This window comes from Oryzias latipes, chromosome 10, assembly GCF_053564925.1.
Source record: "Oryzias latipes strain Hd-rR chromosome 10, Olatipes_Hd-rR_3.1".
NCBI classification, from domain to species: Eukaryota; Metazoa; Chordata; class Actinopteri; order Beloniformes; family Adrianichthyidae; genus Oryzias; species Oryzias latipes.
In genome coordinates this window covers 28,579,311-28,597,170 of record NC_136246.1, presented here as the reverse complement: position 1 = coordinate 28,597,170, position 17,860 = coordinate 28,579,311, and the positions used below count along the sequence as shown (strand labels likewise).

Here is a 17,860-nt window from a genome sequence, read left to right as displayed (position 1 = left end):
GCTCCGCTTTTATATTGCCCCGCCCCCAAAAGGAAAAGCGGATGTTGATTGGTGGGTTTTGTACGGTACACATATAAAAGCGTTAACGTTGTAAATGCCTTTAAAGGGAAGAGCGCTCGCACTTTTCAGGAATCGCACATTGAATGTAAGTTTAAAAAAACTCAGTCATTTATTCATGTATTATTTTTTATAAAAATTGTGATACTTTGAAGTTGAGGAGAGGAATTGGTAAGTTGTTGTGTTTTTGGAACTTGGACATTTCGTACACTAAAGGAAGGACTAGTTTGTCGAGTTTTTGGTCAACTACAGGATGTACTCAAATTTAGTTTCAGTTTTTCCATGTAAGGACTGTCCGGCAAATAGATAAAGGTGTAAAGTTAAGTAAAAACCGATTATTATTGTTACTTTGAGCTGTAACTTTATAAGTTTACATGTTGGCACAACTTTTGTAACCTGCGCGACAAATACATACATACATACGTACATACATAGAACGAATTGTGTAAAAAAATCAACACAATTTCCAAAATAACTTATTATATTACGTTTTAATTTTAACTACTAAGTATAATAAAATAGTTACAAGTGTTTTTCTAAACACTAAATGAAAGATTCTTGTCTAAAATATCCCTCAAATTATAAGTATGTATGTGTGTGATTGTGTTTGTGTGTGTGTGTGTGTGTGTGTGTGTGTATGTATGTATGTATACATACACACATCTATCTATCCATCTATCTATCTATCTATCTATCTATCTATCTATCTATCTATCTATCTATCTATCTATCTATCTATCTATCTATCTATCTATCTATCTATCTATCTATCTATCTATCTATCTATCTATCTATCTATCTATCTATCTATTTATTTATTTATTTCCTGTTCCTGTTTATCATATATTTTTCATTAAATTGCCTAAAGTTTCTTCTCACTGTGTTAGTCTTTTACTTTAAATCAAGGCCAACAATGACCATACTCACTTATATCTACAAATACCCAATCACATTGATATAAGCTTGCACTGAAAAAACTCTCGGTTCCCTTTATGGTTGTGGTTTAGAGATCGGTGTTGACTATTAAACCCAAAATCATGTGGGAGATTATCTTAGATAGTTTTTTTGTAGTATAAGTAACTTGAGTTAAAGTAGAAAAACGACTGTATTATTACTCCAAATATACTCCTTTTGGGTCTGAGCAAAGCATGCTTTTATGGCAACCATGATGAAATCTGACTGAGAAGGAATTTAAAAGGATTATTTGTAAAAGGAAGTTACCATTACTTTTCTTCAAGATGGAAATATTTAAACTATTTTATGGAGGAGTACACTATTATTTAAAAAGTTTCTTTCTTTAAAAATGTTTCTTTCTTTTAATTGTATTCAATTGTTTTCTATCTGTAAGGCGACCTTGGGTGTCTAGAAAGGCGCCATGTAAATAAAATTCATTATTATTATTATTAAAAGTTGGCCAATTATAATCAAAGCATCGGTTTAAAAACTAACCCCAATCAGAGAAACATAACAGAAATATTCCCTAAAATGTCTTTCTAAAGTGTCATTTTAATTTCTTTTGGAATACCCAGCGTAGAGATCATCTCTGAATTTAAACGTGTACATTTTTCCACTGACTGCAGAATAAGAGGCGTCTAATCACCCCTTATGTTTCCCGTCTTCAAATGTCTGCAGGGACATGGCTGAGACTGCTGAAGAGCTCTCAGGCAAGGACCAGGTGGACACCAAACCTGTGATTAGCAAGAGGTGATGTGCCGCTTTTAGTACGATCTGTTACACAACTGTTTATGCTGGGATTCATGTTATACCCCTGGAATCAACGTCCAGAACAGGAATGATGCAAAGCAGAAAAAGGTCACAAATGTGAAGTTTGGAGAAGCATAAAAGCTCAACTCTGACCTCAAGCCAAAAAAGAAAGAAGAACAGTCATCAGATGACTCTTTGGCACTAGAACCTTCTTAAATCTTGAATCTTTTTGGTTTTACAGAGGAAGGATTTTTTTTGGCATTAGAAAGAAGCCACCAGACAAATGTGACATTTGTTCCTCAATCTTGTTTAACGACTTCTCACGTTTGGGGCAAATACCGTTCCTCCTTTTATCCTTCCTGCCCAGCTGGTTAGCTGTAAACTGTTCCAGTGTCTTCATCAGATTAGAATTTGTTTTACTGCTGCCGTGCTTTGTCATATTCATCGTACATCCAATCTCGTGTCAGAAGCTGGAGCAGCAAACGTGCTCTGCGGGTTTGAATCGTTGTTTTTGTCCTCAGGTCCCCTGCTAATCAGCCAAATCCCAGGTCTACTGATGTCTGCGTCATAAAACAAGACGCCGACCCTTACCGCTACAGCATGGACTACCCCAAAATGGGAATCTGCTTGATTATCAACAACAAAAACTTTCACAAAGATTCCGGTATGCTGGCCTGTTCTGTGCCTCACCACAACCCTTGCAGGCACACACTCATAATAACAAAGTATTGAAATAAAAGCCATTTCTGTGGCTGATGACAGGTCTCTTTTTGTTAGTCGTTCTGCTTTTGTTTAGGTTTTTAGAATTGCCTCGCGTTAAAGACATTTTTTAATGCTCTCTGTAAACAAGGACGGCTTAAAAATCCAGATTTAGATCACATGACATCCCTTCCGATTGAAAAACAAACGATTATTTTTGATGGAGCATTGAATTTGCATCTTAGCTGATCTTTAAAGACAAAAAAAAAGTTTAAAGCTGTTTGTATTTTTTTCTATTACATATGGCTCTTCCGTGTTTTTTTTATCTTGGATGCAAAACAGTTTAACTGGCTGAATGCTTGGCTTGATGCCCAAACAGCTCAAAGCGGCACAGCGGACACAAAACCTTCTCAGGAAGACCACAGGAAATAAAAACATCTTTACATATTTTGAAATAAAATAAAATGTAAAAAACGACTTAACTTATGAAGGTAAAAAACCAAAGTTCTAGCACAGAAAGTGTAAAAATCTTTTTGAATAAATGGAATAATGAAAATAAAAACGAGTCCTAATAATTTAATAATTAATAATTTAATTCAATAAAATCTAACAACTACCAAAGTCACTTGTATTGATATATATAGAAATACCCAATCGCATTGATATAAGCTTGCACTGGAAAAGCTCTCGGTCTCCTTTATGGTTGTGGTTTAGAGAACATAAAAATGAGTCCTTGAGAATAATTTCATTCTCAAACTCAAACAAAAATAAAAATTTAAAATTTTAATTCATAAATGGTTTGAAAAATGAGGAAAACATTGGAGATGATGCTGACATTATAATTACTTCTAATCCTAAATAGACAAAAATCAATTTGCATTGATATACAATACCCACACACCATGCATTGGATCCATTAAATATAAGGATTGCCAAATAGAGTAAACAGAAGAAGATCAAAGAAAGAAAAAACAAGTTGGATTTGTGTTGCTCTGTAACCTGATGGTTGGTGATCATAGGAAGGTTATTTGTTCTGTTTATTAACATTTCAGATGCCAAATGTTGGAGGTGATGTCCAAACACTTCTACAGGTTGAGTTAACCTGATGACAAAAACGTCCTCTTTGTGGAAAAAGTGTAGAAACCTTTTCATACTACAGAAGAAATGATGTTTGTGTTTACATTATTTTTTCATGGCAGGCAGCTGGATTTGTCTTGTGTGTGCTTTTGGTTTTCAGGGATGGGTCCTCGTAACGGTACAGACAATGACGCTGCTGCTGCTTGGAAGTCTTTTATGAAGCTGGGCTACGAAATCCAAATGTACAACGACCAGACCGTGGATCAGATGAAAAAGCTGTTTCGCCAAAGTACGACATTTCTCTATTCGTTTTATTATGCCGATAATAAATCTTTTTTGGTCATGAGTGTGCACTTACTGACTCTCCTCAGTAATTGCTTTCGAATGACTTCCTTTTACTGGGAAATCTTTTTCCATGACGCACATCCCCATACCATGATAGTTCCACCATCATGCACACTCACAGTAGTATTGCCTTTTATTTTCTAGAGGTGATCTGCCATGGCTTTTTTCTGTAATTCCTATGAACTCTTCTGTGAATTCTCTTAGTTTTAGTCTTTTCATTCTAATTATTTATTATTTTTATGGTTCGTTTTCTTATATTAATGAAAAGGAACCTCAAAAAATCTGAATAACAAAACTGTCACAATAAGAATGTGGGTGGTACAATAACGCTGGTTCCCTTAACTTTGTGTTTTGGTGCGCAAACCTTTAAAGGCAATCCCTGCATTCAACTGATAGTCATATTTTCATATTGTTGCCCACTCCTCAGAGGAAAACTGCTCCATTTTTAAAATGTATAGGGTTCCTTCTTCGTGTTGAAGGTCCTTCCACAGATGTTTTACAGGATTTCACTCAGCAAAAATCAGCAACTTATTTCCTCTCATGCTAATCATGAGTTTGAACCAACAATACGGAATGAGAACAATGAGAACAGTATGTCAGGGTTGTGTCTGGGGAAATGTAAATAATGTTGACATAACAACTGACCAGCCTATGTCTATATGTAGGCCCTAACTGCATGTGGATTTTCTTGCCTGCAGTGTCCAACCAAGACCACAGTAAGTTTGCCTCCTTTGCCTGTGTGATTCTCAGTCACGGAGAGGAGGGCGTGATATACGGCACTGATGGTCCGGTATCGTTCAACAAGCTCATAGAATGCTTGAAAGGACGAAGCTGTTTGAGTCTTGTGGGGAAACCAAAGCTCTTCTTCATACAGGTCAGCGATTCACCTCTTTTTTAATGTTGTGATTCAGATAAGCTGAACGGTCTGCTCATTTCAGGCGTGCCGTGGCACGCTCTTCGATGAGGGCATAGAGCACGATGCCAAAGACGATACATCAGAGAAGATTCCCTTGGAGGCCGACTTCCTGTTCGCCTACTCCACCGTTTCAGGTAACTAGAGCTGCCTATTTCCTGTTTCCCTATTCCGTATGTCTCTTTGCTTGAATGCTAACTCTGACCTGACCTGCAGGCTATTACTCGTGGAGGAGCACCGCCAACGGGTCCTGGTTCATCCAGTCGCTGTGTGAGATGCTGGAGAAGTTCAGTAAAACACTGGACCTGATGCAGATTATGACTCGAGTAAACCACAAGGTGGCGACGCACTTCGAGTCTTCTTCCAACGCGCCTGGATTTAGCGGCAAAAAGCAGATCCCTTGCATTGTCTCCATGTTGACCAAGGACTTTTACTTTCCTTACGAGTCCAATTAATGTCTGCCGTGTTGTAAACACAGAAACAATGTATTGGGGGTTTGAAGGGGTTTTTAGTGGTGCAGCCAGCTTCAATCTGGTTATGTTTATGCAATTGTATACATTCATTTGATATTGAGGACCTGTTGATACCGAGTTCGGATCCGATACTTTTCTAGAACATTTTAAAAAAAATGAACAAATGCAAAATAAACAGATCCAGATTGTCCCCTATTTTTATTTGTTCATTGAACACTTCAGTGCCTTTCTGTGAAGTAGCTTGAACAACAACTTAAAAATAGAGCGACTGTAATAACTATGGCAAATAGGTGATAATTTAGATTTCAAAATGGTTTATTTCAAGCAATCAAAGCAAAAAAACAACAAAAAAACAAGACAAAATATAGAAATTTATATCTGTGCAAGTCTATATCAAACATAGAATAATTAGTCATACATTTGGTTGTAAAAAGATGCATATGTTTACATACACTAGAAAATATTTCTATTATTACTCTTAATCATAAATATCTTGTTTGGATGTGATATATGGCATGATGAAACTATTAAGATTGTCAAAAGGAGTTTGAAAAGATTGCTTAAAAGAGAGTGGGAGGAAGTGAATTTACATAATTCCACCCCTGCTTTGCTGAATTTAACTTTATGTTTTTTATTTTTTTACATAAATCATTATCAAGTTCTTAACTTTGGATTACTTACATATACTTTACCAATACAGATTCAGCTCATTAGAAATTAGTATCAATAAATTACATGACAAAAGTTAAGTACCTCATGATTATAGATATGCAGATCAAGTATCAAAAAAATAAAATAAGAGCAGATTATTTGTCATTAGGGTAAAAAAATATCTATTTAAAACAGGATAATGGAATAAAATATTTTTGCAAATATGTGAGTGATATGATACGAAACAAATCACTTTAATCATCTTTAAGAATTAATTGTTTTCTCTTTTTTATTTTAATTTTATTATTTTAAATGTTATAATAGTTGTATGAGAAAGCTTGGAGGTTGTAGTATCTTCAGAGCATTTGAACATTTTTTGATCAAATGTGATTCACAACTCCATTAGAAAATTAAAAAAAAATACTTTCTTCCAAAATTGTTGCATGGACATGATGATGAGCATTCATGACTAGCTCATATCAGCGTAAACATGTATTTATTCCAATTGCTTTTAAGAGATTATTAAAAAAAAAAAAATTTACAACTTTTTCCCAGACGTTGCACTTTGTAGACGGTCCCTTGGCTGGTGTTTTAGAATAGAATAGGTAGAATAGAATAGAATAGGTCTTTAATAATCCCTAAAGAAATTTACATTTACTGCTGTCTGTCATTAAAAAGTAAAAAGAAAAAAAAAATCTTTTTCCGTTTGAAATGCCTTTGAAGGTTTAAGTTAAGAAAAACCAACAGAGGCACTTGCTGTCAGTTTAAAACATTTATTTAAAGAGTTATTGAGCCCAGAAATTAGAATCTGAATATTTTGCTAACTTCATCTAACTATTTTTCAAAATAGCACCATATTCTGCTGCACTTCATGGCAATAAAATGTTGTGATCCATTCATGGTACAAAGACTTTTAGTATCTGTAGTAATAGGCATGATAAATACCAATCATAATAATAATAATAAAAGAAATATCCCATCACTGATCTGGACACAATATTCGATGCTAATCGACAATCACGATTAAATCGAGACATCCCTAGATTTCTGCTTAATCTTACAAAACATATATATTTTTCAATGTGGATTTAAACACTATTCCATGGTTTGCAGAGTTTGTGCTGTGGTTTCCAGGTACCAAAAGTCAGCATTTTTTCCCAGAACAGTTACATATCAAGTTGTCAATGTTCCGGCATGTTCTCCTAGACATATACTCCCATGATTCATAGGGGTTTTATAGAGATGTGAGCTGCCAAGAACTTTATAATTCAGCAAATTCCATTCATGCATGGATCTGTTTTAACGTAGAGCAGCCTTGCACTTGTGATTGTACCTCTTAAGAAACAAGCACATCCATTCTCACCATGATGAAACACATATTTTGTAGTGTCATATTCCCTGAAATGTGTTCACACTCATACTATTTTGCACAATAGACTACAAAATCTAACTAAGCGTGTCTTCTTGGTACAAAAAAATTAAATTCTAATAATACACGTTTAAGCTTAAACACATTTGCCCACCTATGAGGAAAGTTTCTATTTTAAACAGGTTTTGCTATGTTGGCTTAAAATAAGTCAAGCACACATTTGATTATACAGAAGGGACTTTAAATACTCAACCTGTTTTTCCAAACATGCTAACTAGATCTGCTGCTCGTTCACTAAAAGGAAATGCTCTTCCAGAGAACTGAATTCCAGCAGCAAATACTTAAAATATTTCACAGTAAGAATCTGCTCCACAATTGCGACAGTTCAGGACCAAGGTGCACTTTTGCATCGAAAATATTCTTCTGAGCTTTTGCTTAAATCAAATACCAAAAACAGATCATTAGAGCTTTTGTCTTTTACTAGGCATTTATTTTGACGTATGTCTTGTCTTTGATGTCCACTTTTAGGGGATCGTGCTGTTATCATTGGTCATTTTTAAGCTTTTTCAATTAATACATTTGATTCATTTTTGTGCTTTTAATTTGAAAGTCTGCAACATAACATAAACCTTCTTGTTAAATATAAAGAAAAATGTTTTTAATTTTAACAAGTAACGTATTTTTTTGGATTAAATGGCGCATCAAGCAAGTCAAACCTTATTCAACTCATTAACAAGGAGTTGAAGCACTGATTCCTGACTATTGTACCCATAATGCACTAGCTATCTATCAAGTGGCGTGGCTTTTTACCAAAGTCGTACTAAAACATCAAAGCCAGTTGTATTTTAAGGCGGATTTCCTATTATTAAAAAGGATTTAAGTGTGCCTCTTGGTCCAAAAATACAGTAAGGGTGACTTATAAACAAATTATTGGTTGAATGCTGTAAAGCATTCAACCCTTTGTTTTTCTGTTTCTCTTTATTGGTTGAATGCTGTAAAGCATTCAACCCTTTGTTTTCCTCTTCTGCTATATTCCGCCGTTTTTCGGCACTTAACTCCTTCTACAATTTTTAACCGATTGTAACCATTCAACTTTTAAAATGTTCAGCTCTTTCAGCTCATTCCTGCTATGACTTTTGGTTTTTCAAATCCTTTTACTTTTTAAGATATTCCAGGTTTTCCGGGAATTTTTTTCTCCATTGAAATACATGGAGAATTTTTCGTTCAGAAGTTCACAGTTAAACTCCTTCTACAATTTTTCACCTATTTTAACCGTTTGACTATGAAAATGTTCAGCTCTTTCATCTTATTCTAGCTATGACATTTTGGTCCTTCAAATCCCTGAACTTTTCCATTTATTCCCGGATATTCCTGGATTTTCCAATCTTTTTGCTCCATTGGCCACACCTTTGCTTCTTTAAACAATTGTAACTTTAACATTCTTTTGGCTAGAGACACCGTTCAAATATTGAAATGTTCACAAGGTTTTGGACTTCAACATAAGGCTCAAAATTATTATGGGATGGCAACACCACCTACAGTTTGGCGGCCATTTTGTGCCAAAATGTGAGGCAATTTTAAACTTCTTCAAACTTTCACCTATTTTTACCATTCTACTATTACAATGTTCAACCCTTTCATCTTATTCCTTTCAGCTATGACTTTTTGTCCTTCAAATCTTTGAACTTTTCCAGATATTCCCGGATATTCCCAGATTTTCCAATGTTTTTGCTCCATTGGCCACACCTTTGCTTCTTTAAACAATTGTAACTTTAACATTCTTTTGGCTAGAGACACCGTTCAAATATTGAAATGTTCACAAGGTTTTGGACTTCAACATAAGGTTCAAAATTATTATGGGATGGCAACACCACCTACAGTTTGGCGGCCATTTTGTGCCAAAATGTGAGGCAATTTTAAACTTCTTCAAACTTTCACGTATTTTAATCCTTCTACTATTACAATGTTCAACCCTTTCAGCTTATTCCTTTCAGCTATGACTTTTAGTCTTTCAAATCTTTGAATTTTTCAAGATATTCCAAGATTTTCCAGGATTTTCCAAGATTTTTGCTTCATTTAAATACATGGAGAATCCTTGAAAACCTTTGTTGCTTTCAAGCATTATAACTTTAACATGCTTTCAGCTAGAGGCACCGTTCAAACATTGAAATGCTCACAAGGCTTTGGACTTCAACATACGTTTTGAAATTATTATGGGATGGCAACACAACCTACTGTTTGGTGGCCATTTTTTGACAAAATCTGAAGCAAATGTTGCAATAAACTTCATCCATGGCTGGAACTGAACATATTGAAATTCACTGGATCTGGACATATAAGGAATGTGGGCGTGGTTAGCAAACAAAGCTCGTTGCTAAGGACGTCCAAAAGTTTACTTTTTCCGATTCATCTGAAACCGACGATTTGTTCCTCATCTCCAGGCGACCCAAACATAAAATGGTTGCTATGGAGATAAAATCAATAGAAAAGCCGCCATTTTGAAAAAAGTGGATTTTCTGTCAACTTAGAACATGTAGCTTTTACCAACATGACACTCTTAAACAATGTGATTTTTTGAGTCAGTTGATGATGCTGATGCTAGCACTTTTAGCCATTTTAGCATCATCTTCAAATTTTCAACCGTACATCCATTTTTTCAACAATTTCAACTTTCATGCTTAACTCCGTCTACAAATTTTGATCCGTTTTGGTCATTCTACTTTTACAATGTTCACCTTTGACTTTTGGCCCTTAAGTTTTCAAAATATTCCAGGATTTTCCAGGACATTTCAGGCATTTTTTCAACAATTTTAGCTTTAATGCTTAACTCCTTCTACAATGTTTGACCTATTTTAGACATTCTACTTTTACAATGTTCAGCTTTTTCATAATATTTCTACTTTCATTCAGAAATACAGCATTCAACCCTGCATTTTCTTCTGGAAATGCAGCTCCTTCTAGTTATTTATTACGCACATCTTCCGCCGTTTTTCGGCACTTAACTCCTTCTACAATTTTCAACCGATTGTAACCATTCAACTTTTAAAATGTTCAGCTCTTTTACCTTTTTTCTGCTATGACTTTTGGTTTTTCAAATCCTTTTACTTTTTAAGATATTCCAGTTTTTCCGGGAATTTTTGCCCTATTAAAATGCATTGGGAAGTTATGGTACATGAGGTTCCTGGTTCGACACCCAGTTCGGACACTTCAAATTTTTTTACCATTCAACTAATAACATTTTTAACTCTTTCAACTTATTACAGTTATTACTTTTGGACCTTCAAATCATTGATTTTTTAAAGGTATTCCAGGATTTCCCAGGATTTTTGCTCCATTAAAATACATAGAGAATTCTTGTGCTTAACCTTTTTTACAGGTTTTCACCTTTTTTAACCATTTTACTTTTAAAATGTTGAGCTCTTTCAGCTCAGTTCAGCCATTTCTTTTACAAATTAAGCTTTCTTTCAGCAATATAGCATTCAACCCTGCATTTTCTTCTGGAAATGCAGCTCCTTCTAGTTATTATTACTATGGTAGGAGGTATCTTACTTTGAAAGGAAGCTGTGAACGTCCGTCAAAAAACTATTTCATATTTAGAAAAAGGGCTACTTTAGGCAAAACAGTGCATTTATATTTATCATAATAGAAACAGTAGTATAAATGCCAAGCAGTGTCTTCTTTTTCAATAGAAATCCACCTAACCCTTGGGCTATGTACACAAACGACCACTAGAGGGAACCAGAGAAGCAAAAAACGTAGCTTTGCAGGCCGTTTATGATTCAGCACTCCTTCACTGTTCCAGGAACTGAAACCACAGTTAACTCTTCACTCTCTGGTAGCTTTTTTTTATTAAAAAACTGAATATAGGGAATAACAATAAAAAATAACTATCACAAAGTCTTGATCTTTTTTTTCATATGTAATGTGACCTTGCATTTAGTCTGTTATCTATGTATTACTGTCAACAAGGAGGGTTTGGTTTTGTCCTGACTGTTATATTTCAAAGTTTTGTCCAGCTTGTCTCCCCCCATCTCCAAGTTGGCCTGCAGAACGAGCCTGACAGAAGCCTGACTGGGGCGGCCGTGGTGCAGCGGTAGGGCGGTCGTCCCATGATCGTAAGGTTGCAGGTTCGATTCCCGCCTTCCACGCCCATGAGTCGAAGTGTCCTTGGGCAAGACACTGAACCCCACCTTGCCTCTGGTGGTAGGCGGGCGCCTGTGTTTGGCAGCGGAGCGACCACCAGTGTGTGACTGTGTGTGTGAATGTGTGTGTGACTGGGTGAATGGGTCTGTGACTGTAAAGCGCTTTGTCCTTGTAGGAAGAAAGGCGCTATATAAGTATACGCCATTTACCATTTACCAGATAAGCCTGACCCCACGAGATGGGCTGCTCCACAGAACGAGGGGGGCTTGGTCCTCCAGACAGTTTCCATTTGTGGTTCTTAGGAAATGTGTATCGAACAGCAGGTTTTCTGTTCCTATATTTTCAGTGTGTGGTGTAACTGAAAGTCTGTGTGTGTGTTTTCACTGCAGAAAAAGTCATAAAGCGTGCCAACTGTTTAGATTCATTTGAACTTCTTATTATGAAACTTGTAACTATGGAGTTATTTCAGTCTCAATAATCAGAAATGCACACAACCGGTTTTACAAATACACACGCTCCGATTCACAAATGTCATTTTATGCAAACGTGAAAAATAAATTCGGAAATACACACCCTGTGTTTCACAAACACACACATTGTGTTTCACAAATGCACACTAAATGTTTTACAAATGCACAATAAGTGTTTCTCACAAATGTGCACACTGTTTTTCACAAAAACATTTTAGAAATTCACAATAAATGTATCAGAAATGCACAGTAGGTGCTTCACAAACGTGATTTTTAGGTACACATGTGATGTGAACTCACAGATCATTCGAATTGCAGAATGTGCATTCAAAATCCCGTTCTCGTTAGTGAATCTCTCCGTGTGTGTGAGAGATTTTTCTACGGTGAATATTGAGACTCATCTGACGGAGCGGGTCGACTAATCTCACCATTGGCTAGTGAATCTGTCAATCAAACTCATCGGCAAAGCAGGCGGGTTCGCTTTTAGCCAATCGAATGGCCCCTTACACTCCTCACTTTCAAAGTGACGAGGGAGGGAGCTGTTCAGCACAGCAGTTGGGAGGACGCGGGCGGCAAACATGGCGGAGAGGTCTTCAGAACGGGAACAGTCTCAGCCCGTAAGTAATGCACTTATTTGATTATTATTCCCTCGTTGTACGTCCTGTAATGTTATTGAATACTAAGTTGAAGCGGTCTCCTTAGCCAAGTGACATGTGTGAATGCTTTATGAACACTTCAGACGAGTCGTTTGCAGAGTACCCCCACCGCAAATTAGCTTAGCTTAGCCTGTGCGGTCATATTTTTTTATGAAAGCGGGGGAGGACTTATGATGGTTTTGTCAAGTTTTATACTTGGCATACCAGCTCTTCACACAACACGAGTAACTACAACCAACCAGGGGCCTCGAAACTAGCCGGCTTTCGACTCAAATTGTGTCTGCCTGCCCTGTGAGTGTGAGGGAAGTTTAGCTAGCGCGTCGGTTCAAGCTAGATATACAGCCAATCTGTAGGTTTTTAACATGATTCATAAGGAACTAAGGGGAAAACATGCCGGATTTACAGCAGCACAGAAAGTTTAATAAAAAGTATTGATTTGGAGACGGGGATTTGTTTAAACACTGATGCTATGCTAACTAGCTAGTAAGTTAGCTGTTCCGTGTGCTGCCTTTATGTAAACGCGGCGATCCGGGTTAAAGTTAGACACAGTCTTTTCACAACCCAGACTTTAAGACGGGGTGGATATGTGCAACAAAGTTAATTCATATGACATTCATGAAAAGGGCATTTTTTAAATATAACAGACGTGAATCCACTGTTGAATGAAAGAAGCCTCATTAAGTTTCTAACGTTAGAACCCGTATTGTGCTGAAAAGCCCTGTGAGATTGTGTCAGAGTGACAGCCACTAAAATCCCCGTATCTTTACTTCCAATGACGTAATGACAAGAATCCCAAACATTATGTTTTTAGGCTGTTTTGTAGTCGATAAGTAGTCACAGAAAGGGTGGATGGGAGAAATATGCTATCAACAGTGATTTGAGTAGAAGTTACTGTAAGTATTACACACAGGCTTCCTGTGATCAGTGTCTTGTCTCTGATTTTTTTTTTTAAAGCTGTTCTTTACTACAAGCTCAAGTTATCATAGCAAGAGTGTTTTAAAAAATTCCCCTATCTAATATTTGGAAATTATGTAATTTAATCTCAGACAGCTAAATGATCTAATCCATGTTTGTTGTGTTTTTATTTATTCTTTAGGAATTGCTGAAGCGTGACATCCTAAATACCTTTCTATTCTATTCTATTTCATATTTTATCATCCTATTGTATTACTGTTTTACCTATCAATTGGGAATTTAGCATTTTTGCCCCTGTAAATATCTGTCAGTTGAAAGTATTTGTACTTGTATTCCATAGATCTTGTACCCGAAGATGGCAGACAACAACTGTGCAGACTTGGCCTTCTTCAGTGACGCTGTGAACGTGTATGGATAACCTCTGAGGTATTCATGTTATTCATAAAGAAATCTTTTATTCACATATCAGGCAGTATAAGCTAGGGTTGGGCGATGTCCCTTAAATTGGCCGTTGACGATGTTTGCTGTCAACCATCGGGATGGACGATGACATCGTCGGGGGGGGAAGGGGGGTATTTTTACATTTTTCGTTCTTATATAACTGCTATTCGTTTTTTTGCTTTTTTGTTTTAATTTCCCAACAGATGACTAATCCGCGATGATCCAGTATAAACTGAGGGAAGTGACTTTAACAAAAAAAGTAAACAAAATAGAAAAGAAGTAGTCCGCTTTGTGTTTGATGGGAAGGGGGGGGGGTACATGAGCGGTATGTGTGGGAGATTTAAGACTGCGATCCGTCCCGCAGCTCTAGGGGTACAAGCAACCGAACTCAGAACCGGGTCTAAAAGTGTGTGTCTGTGCACAGCTCGGATCGTCAGCACACACAGCGGTTTGAGCTTCAAAGCAGAAATGTCGCTCAGTCCTTAGAAAACATTCAAACAATCACGCGGATTTGTGTTTCCAGTCGTGTCCCGACTAAATAAAGGCTGATGTTATTCTTACATGTTTACGTGCAGCCAGAAAGCAGCACCACCCAAAGCTAATGTTGTTAGCCCGTGTTAGCATACTGCTAATCCTGGCTTCGTTCAGAAAAAGCACTGACCACACGGATTAGAATTCAAATGATGAGCGAACAGGTGTTTCATAATAACCGTAACATTATTAAAAGCACGTTTAGAAGATCATCTCGTATTTTACCGAGCTGACATGTCAATGTATATAGCCGCTCGGCGCTGTTTAACAATGTTTTGTATTGAATTGTTACATACAATAAAGTTTGAAAAAAAAAAGCCGCTCGGCGGAGTTTATATCCTTCCGTTTTTCAAACCCTACTGCGCATGTGCGAATGATTTATTCCTACGGAAAGTGTGACCTTAGTGAACGTTTTTATATTCTGAAAACATTTTTCTGGGCCCATGTACACGGTTGGATTCTAATCTGACCATTGATCCCATCAAGATATTTTGTACATGTAACCGCGGCTTATGGTGTCGACGCGCAACGTGGCGGGGCCGTGGCATCACGATGGTGGTCTTTCCATCGGGATGTCAGTCACCCATCACGATGGACGATGATATCGTCCATCGGCACAACCCTAGTATAAGCACTTGGTTATTTGTACAAAAATAAAATAACTTTTTTTAGACTCCTCTGAAAACAAAGGCAACTCTAAAACTCTTTCCCCTCATGAATAACATTTTTACCCCCCCCCCCCCCCCCCCTTAACAGTCTCTCTCACCTCAATTTTTTCCCCAGTGATACATGTAACCCACTCCTGCAATTTATCTAACCTAGAAATTCTACTTATTGGCATTATACATAAGAACATTACATTTTAAATTGATGTGTACCGTATTGGCGATGCATTTGTAATTATGTGTTTGAGACATGATTTTCATGTTATTGTCAGGGTGAGAGGAGATCACGGAGGAGAAAATGTGGGCATAGCTGAGTTGATGCTCACATACGTAGAACTGACACAAACAGCTTCATTGCAGCAAAAGTGTACACACAATCAACGGTGAGTTGAACCTAGTTTTAGACGCTTTAATATATACATAAAAGTGAATGATGTATTAAAAATAAATCTGACAATATAATATTTCTTTTTGCTTTTTTCCAAATACAGGATTGAGCCCCTCTGGTGTGATGTCTTCATGACTGTTACTGGTTTATATTACAACATCCTGCACTCTCCTGAGGACCAAGACTTGCTCAATATCAGTAACATCACGTATTCTGCTGCCACTATATTTTCCTACCACGCATTCAGGCCAGTTTGGATGTCTTTAGTGACGCGTGGGACAGTCATCCAATCAGGACGGAGCAAAGCATGACACCAAATCAGCTGTGGCAGTTGGGCTTGACCCAGAACCCTGTTTCTGATCCCCGGGTAAGTGCTTTATTTCAGTGTTTTTCAACCTTTGTTCACTTGTTCACTTGATTGGTCAGACTGATGACATGTGATTAAGCCTTCAAGAATGATTGTCGGAGACAGTTAAAGGGGCGGGACTTTTCCTTACACGGTTATAGCTGCAGCTAAATCGCGGTACCGTCAACCTTATCAAAATGTATTTTATAGAATTAAATAAACACAAAGAAAAAGTCATTTTAAGATCTTTCATATTCCTAACTACTCAGTGTTTTTATCAGTGCCTGTTTGCATGAAGAGCTGATTTCCTGGAGATGGGAAATGTTTTTAGATCAGTGAAGTAGGGCAATTCCCCACGGCACACTTGACCATCTCCCACGGCACACTAGTGTGCCGCGGCACACACACTGGTTGAAAAACCCTGCTTTATTTAATCTCACTGTACTGGACAACTGATTTGTGTGCAGTTCGATTAAAGTGGAAAGTATCAAGAACAGTATGATGAAATCACAATGACTACAAGGAATTTTCATCAAAAATGAATGAAAAGTCTTATTGTTGTGTGGTGCAAACTATTTCCCTAAATTGTTTGGTTTTTTTAAATCAAGTAGGAAGAATAGCACATCTGCAAGTTCAAAATGCATCACAATGTTTGGCATTATGAGCCATCAGCTGTACTAATCTCACTACTTTGTTAAGAGTCACTTATTTGCAAATTATAAACAGTTATGGAGATATGAGGTCTGCCTGCTAGAAACAATATAAGTCATTATTAGTGGGTCTCTGTTCCTACATAATCTAAAACATTAAAAAAAAACAGTGCTGTTCATAAACAGTATCTTTTTTTTTTGTCAGGGTATGCTGGTTCCAGAGATTGAATGGGAGGAGAGTGGATCCATGGCTGAACCTCATCCTGGGATCAATGTCCCGGTATGGGACAGTCCCCTTTTGGGTCCACAAATGTTGGAACTGCAAGACGACATCAATCCATTGTTTAATTCAGACCGTTTGGGAGTGGACCTACATCTTTACTGTCCCGTTTGTTTAGAACTTAATTTAGGCGACATAATTACATACAGAAGAAGAAAGACTGAGGGGAGCAAGACAGAGTTCAAATCAATACTGCTGTATTGTTCAAGGGACTTCATTGTATGTAAGGATGTTATGAAAATTAGTTCCAGTTTAAATAAAATTCAAATCAGTAGAGATCCCACATTTGCTTAAATTTTGATGTTTTAATCTGTCCATGTTTTCACTGAATTTTACTCTGCAATAAAGGGTGAATGTTTGCACTTTGTTGTTCTATGACCATCTTTTGTTGTGTAGTATTTAACCAGCTATAAAACCCAGAGAGATGAGGATCTTTTTTGCAAGGGTGACCTGGCCAAGAGGTGTATATGTATATGGTTACAATATAAAATCAATGACATTTGAGTTATTAAAAAAATAAAATTAAGGTCTGGCAAAGTGACCTCGGGCTGAGCAGGGGAGGTGTATTGGGTATCTGTGATTGACAGTGAGATGAACTTGAGGTAATGTAGTCCCACTGCGTGGTACGGAGCAAAGTGATGCCAGTTTCTCCACAGAACATACTGTGGAAGTTAAAGATTTTTCTCCTCCACCTTCAGATGATCAAGACCGAAGGGAACCGTGTCTGAGTCTTGAAATGACGCTAGCATGAAAGCTAAGAGAATAACGTACAAACGATCCCGAGTGAAACGTTCATTGTAAATCTCATGACCAGTACAGAGTTCGATGGATTCTATGTCAACTGCATTCAACCACTGTTGCCTTGCTCCCAGGTCCACTGAAAAGTTGCGCAAGCCAGTAAATTTTGACAACCGAAGGCAATAAACCGACAAGCCATGCTAAAGCTAACACGCTAACGACCGACTGGTACAGAATCAAACATGGGCGGGGCTTTTGACACCTGCAGAAAGCGTAGAGAAAGTGTAAGGGGCCATTCGATTGGCTAAAAGCGAACCCGCCTGCTTTGCCGATGAGTTTGATTGACAGA

The 17,860-nt window shown here is 37.2% G+C and overlaps 1 protein-coding gene and 2 long non-coding RNA genes across 3 annotated transcripts in view; all 3 read left to right on the top strand.

Moving 5' to 3' along the window:
- Window positions 1–103: 103 nt before the first annotated feature.
- On the top strand, window positions 104–5,333 carry casp3 (caspase 3; the record flags this gene model as incomplete). Its single annotated transcript, NM_001104670.1, is given in 7 exon segments — window positions 104–145; window positions 1,690–1,761; window positions 2,283–2,425; window positions 3,698–3,826; window positions 4,581–4,756; window positions 4,821–4,932; window positions 5,012–5,333. Coding segments are annotated over 7 exon segments (873 nt in total). The 3' UTR covers window positions 5,251–5,333.
- A 6,554-nt stretch (window positions 5,334–11,887) lies between these two features.
- Window positions 11,888–17,860, top strand: part of LOC144994924 (uncharacterized) — a 591,488-nt gene continuing 585,515 nt past the window's right edge. The window contains exon 1 of the long non-coding RNA XR_013658647.1: window positions 11,888–12,518. This is a non-coding gene — a long non-coding RNA (uncharacterized LOC144994924). The remainder of the gene's footprint in view (window positions 12,519–17,860) is intronic.
- Window positions 15,186–17,135, top strand: LOC111947961 (uncharacterized). The gene is made up of 3 exons (XR_002873933.2): window positions 15,186–15,492; window positions 15,601–15,864; window positions 16,699–17,135. It is a non-coding gene; the product is annotated as an uncharacterized LOC111947961 (long non-coding RNA).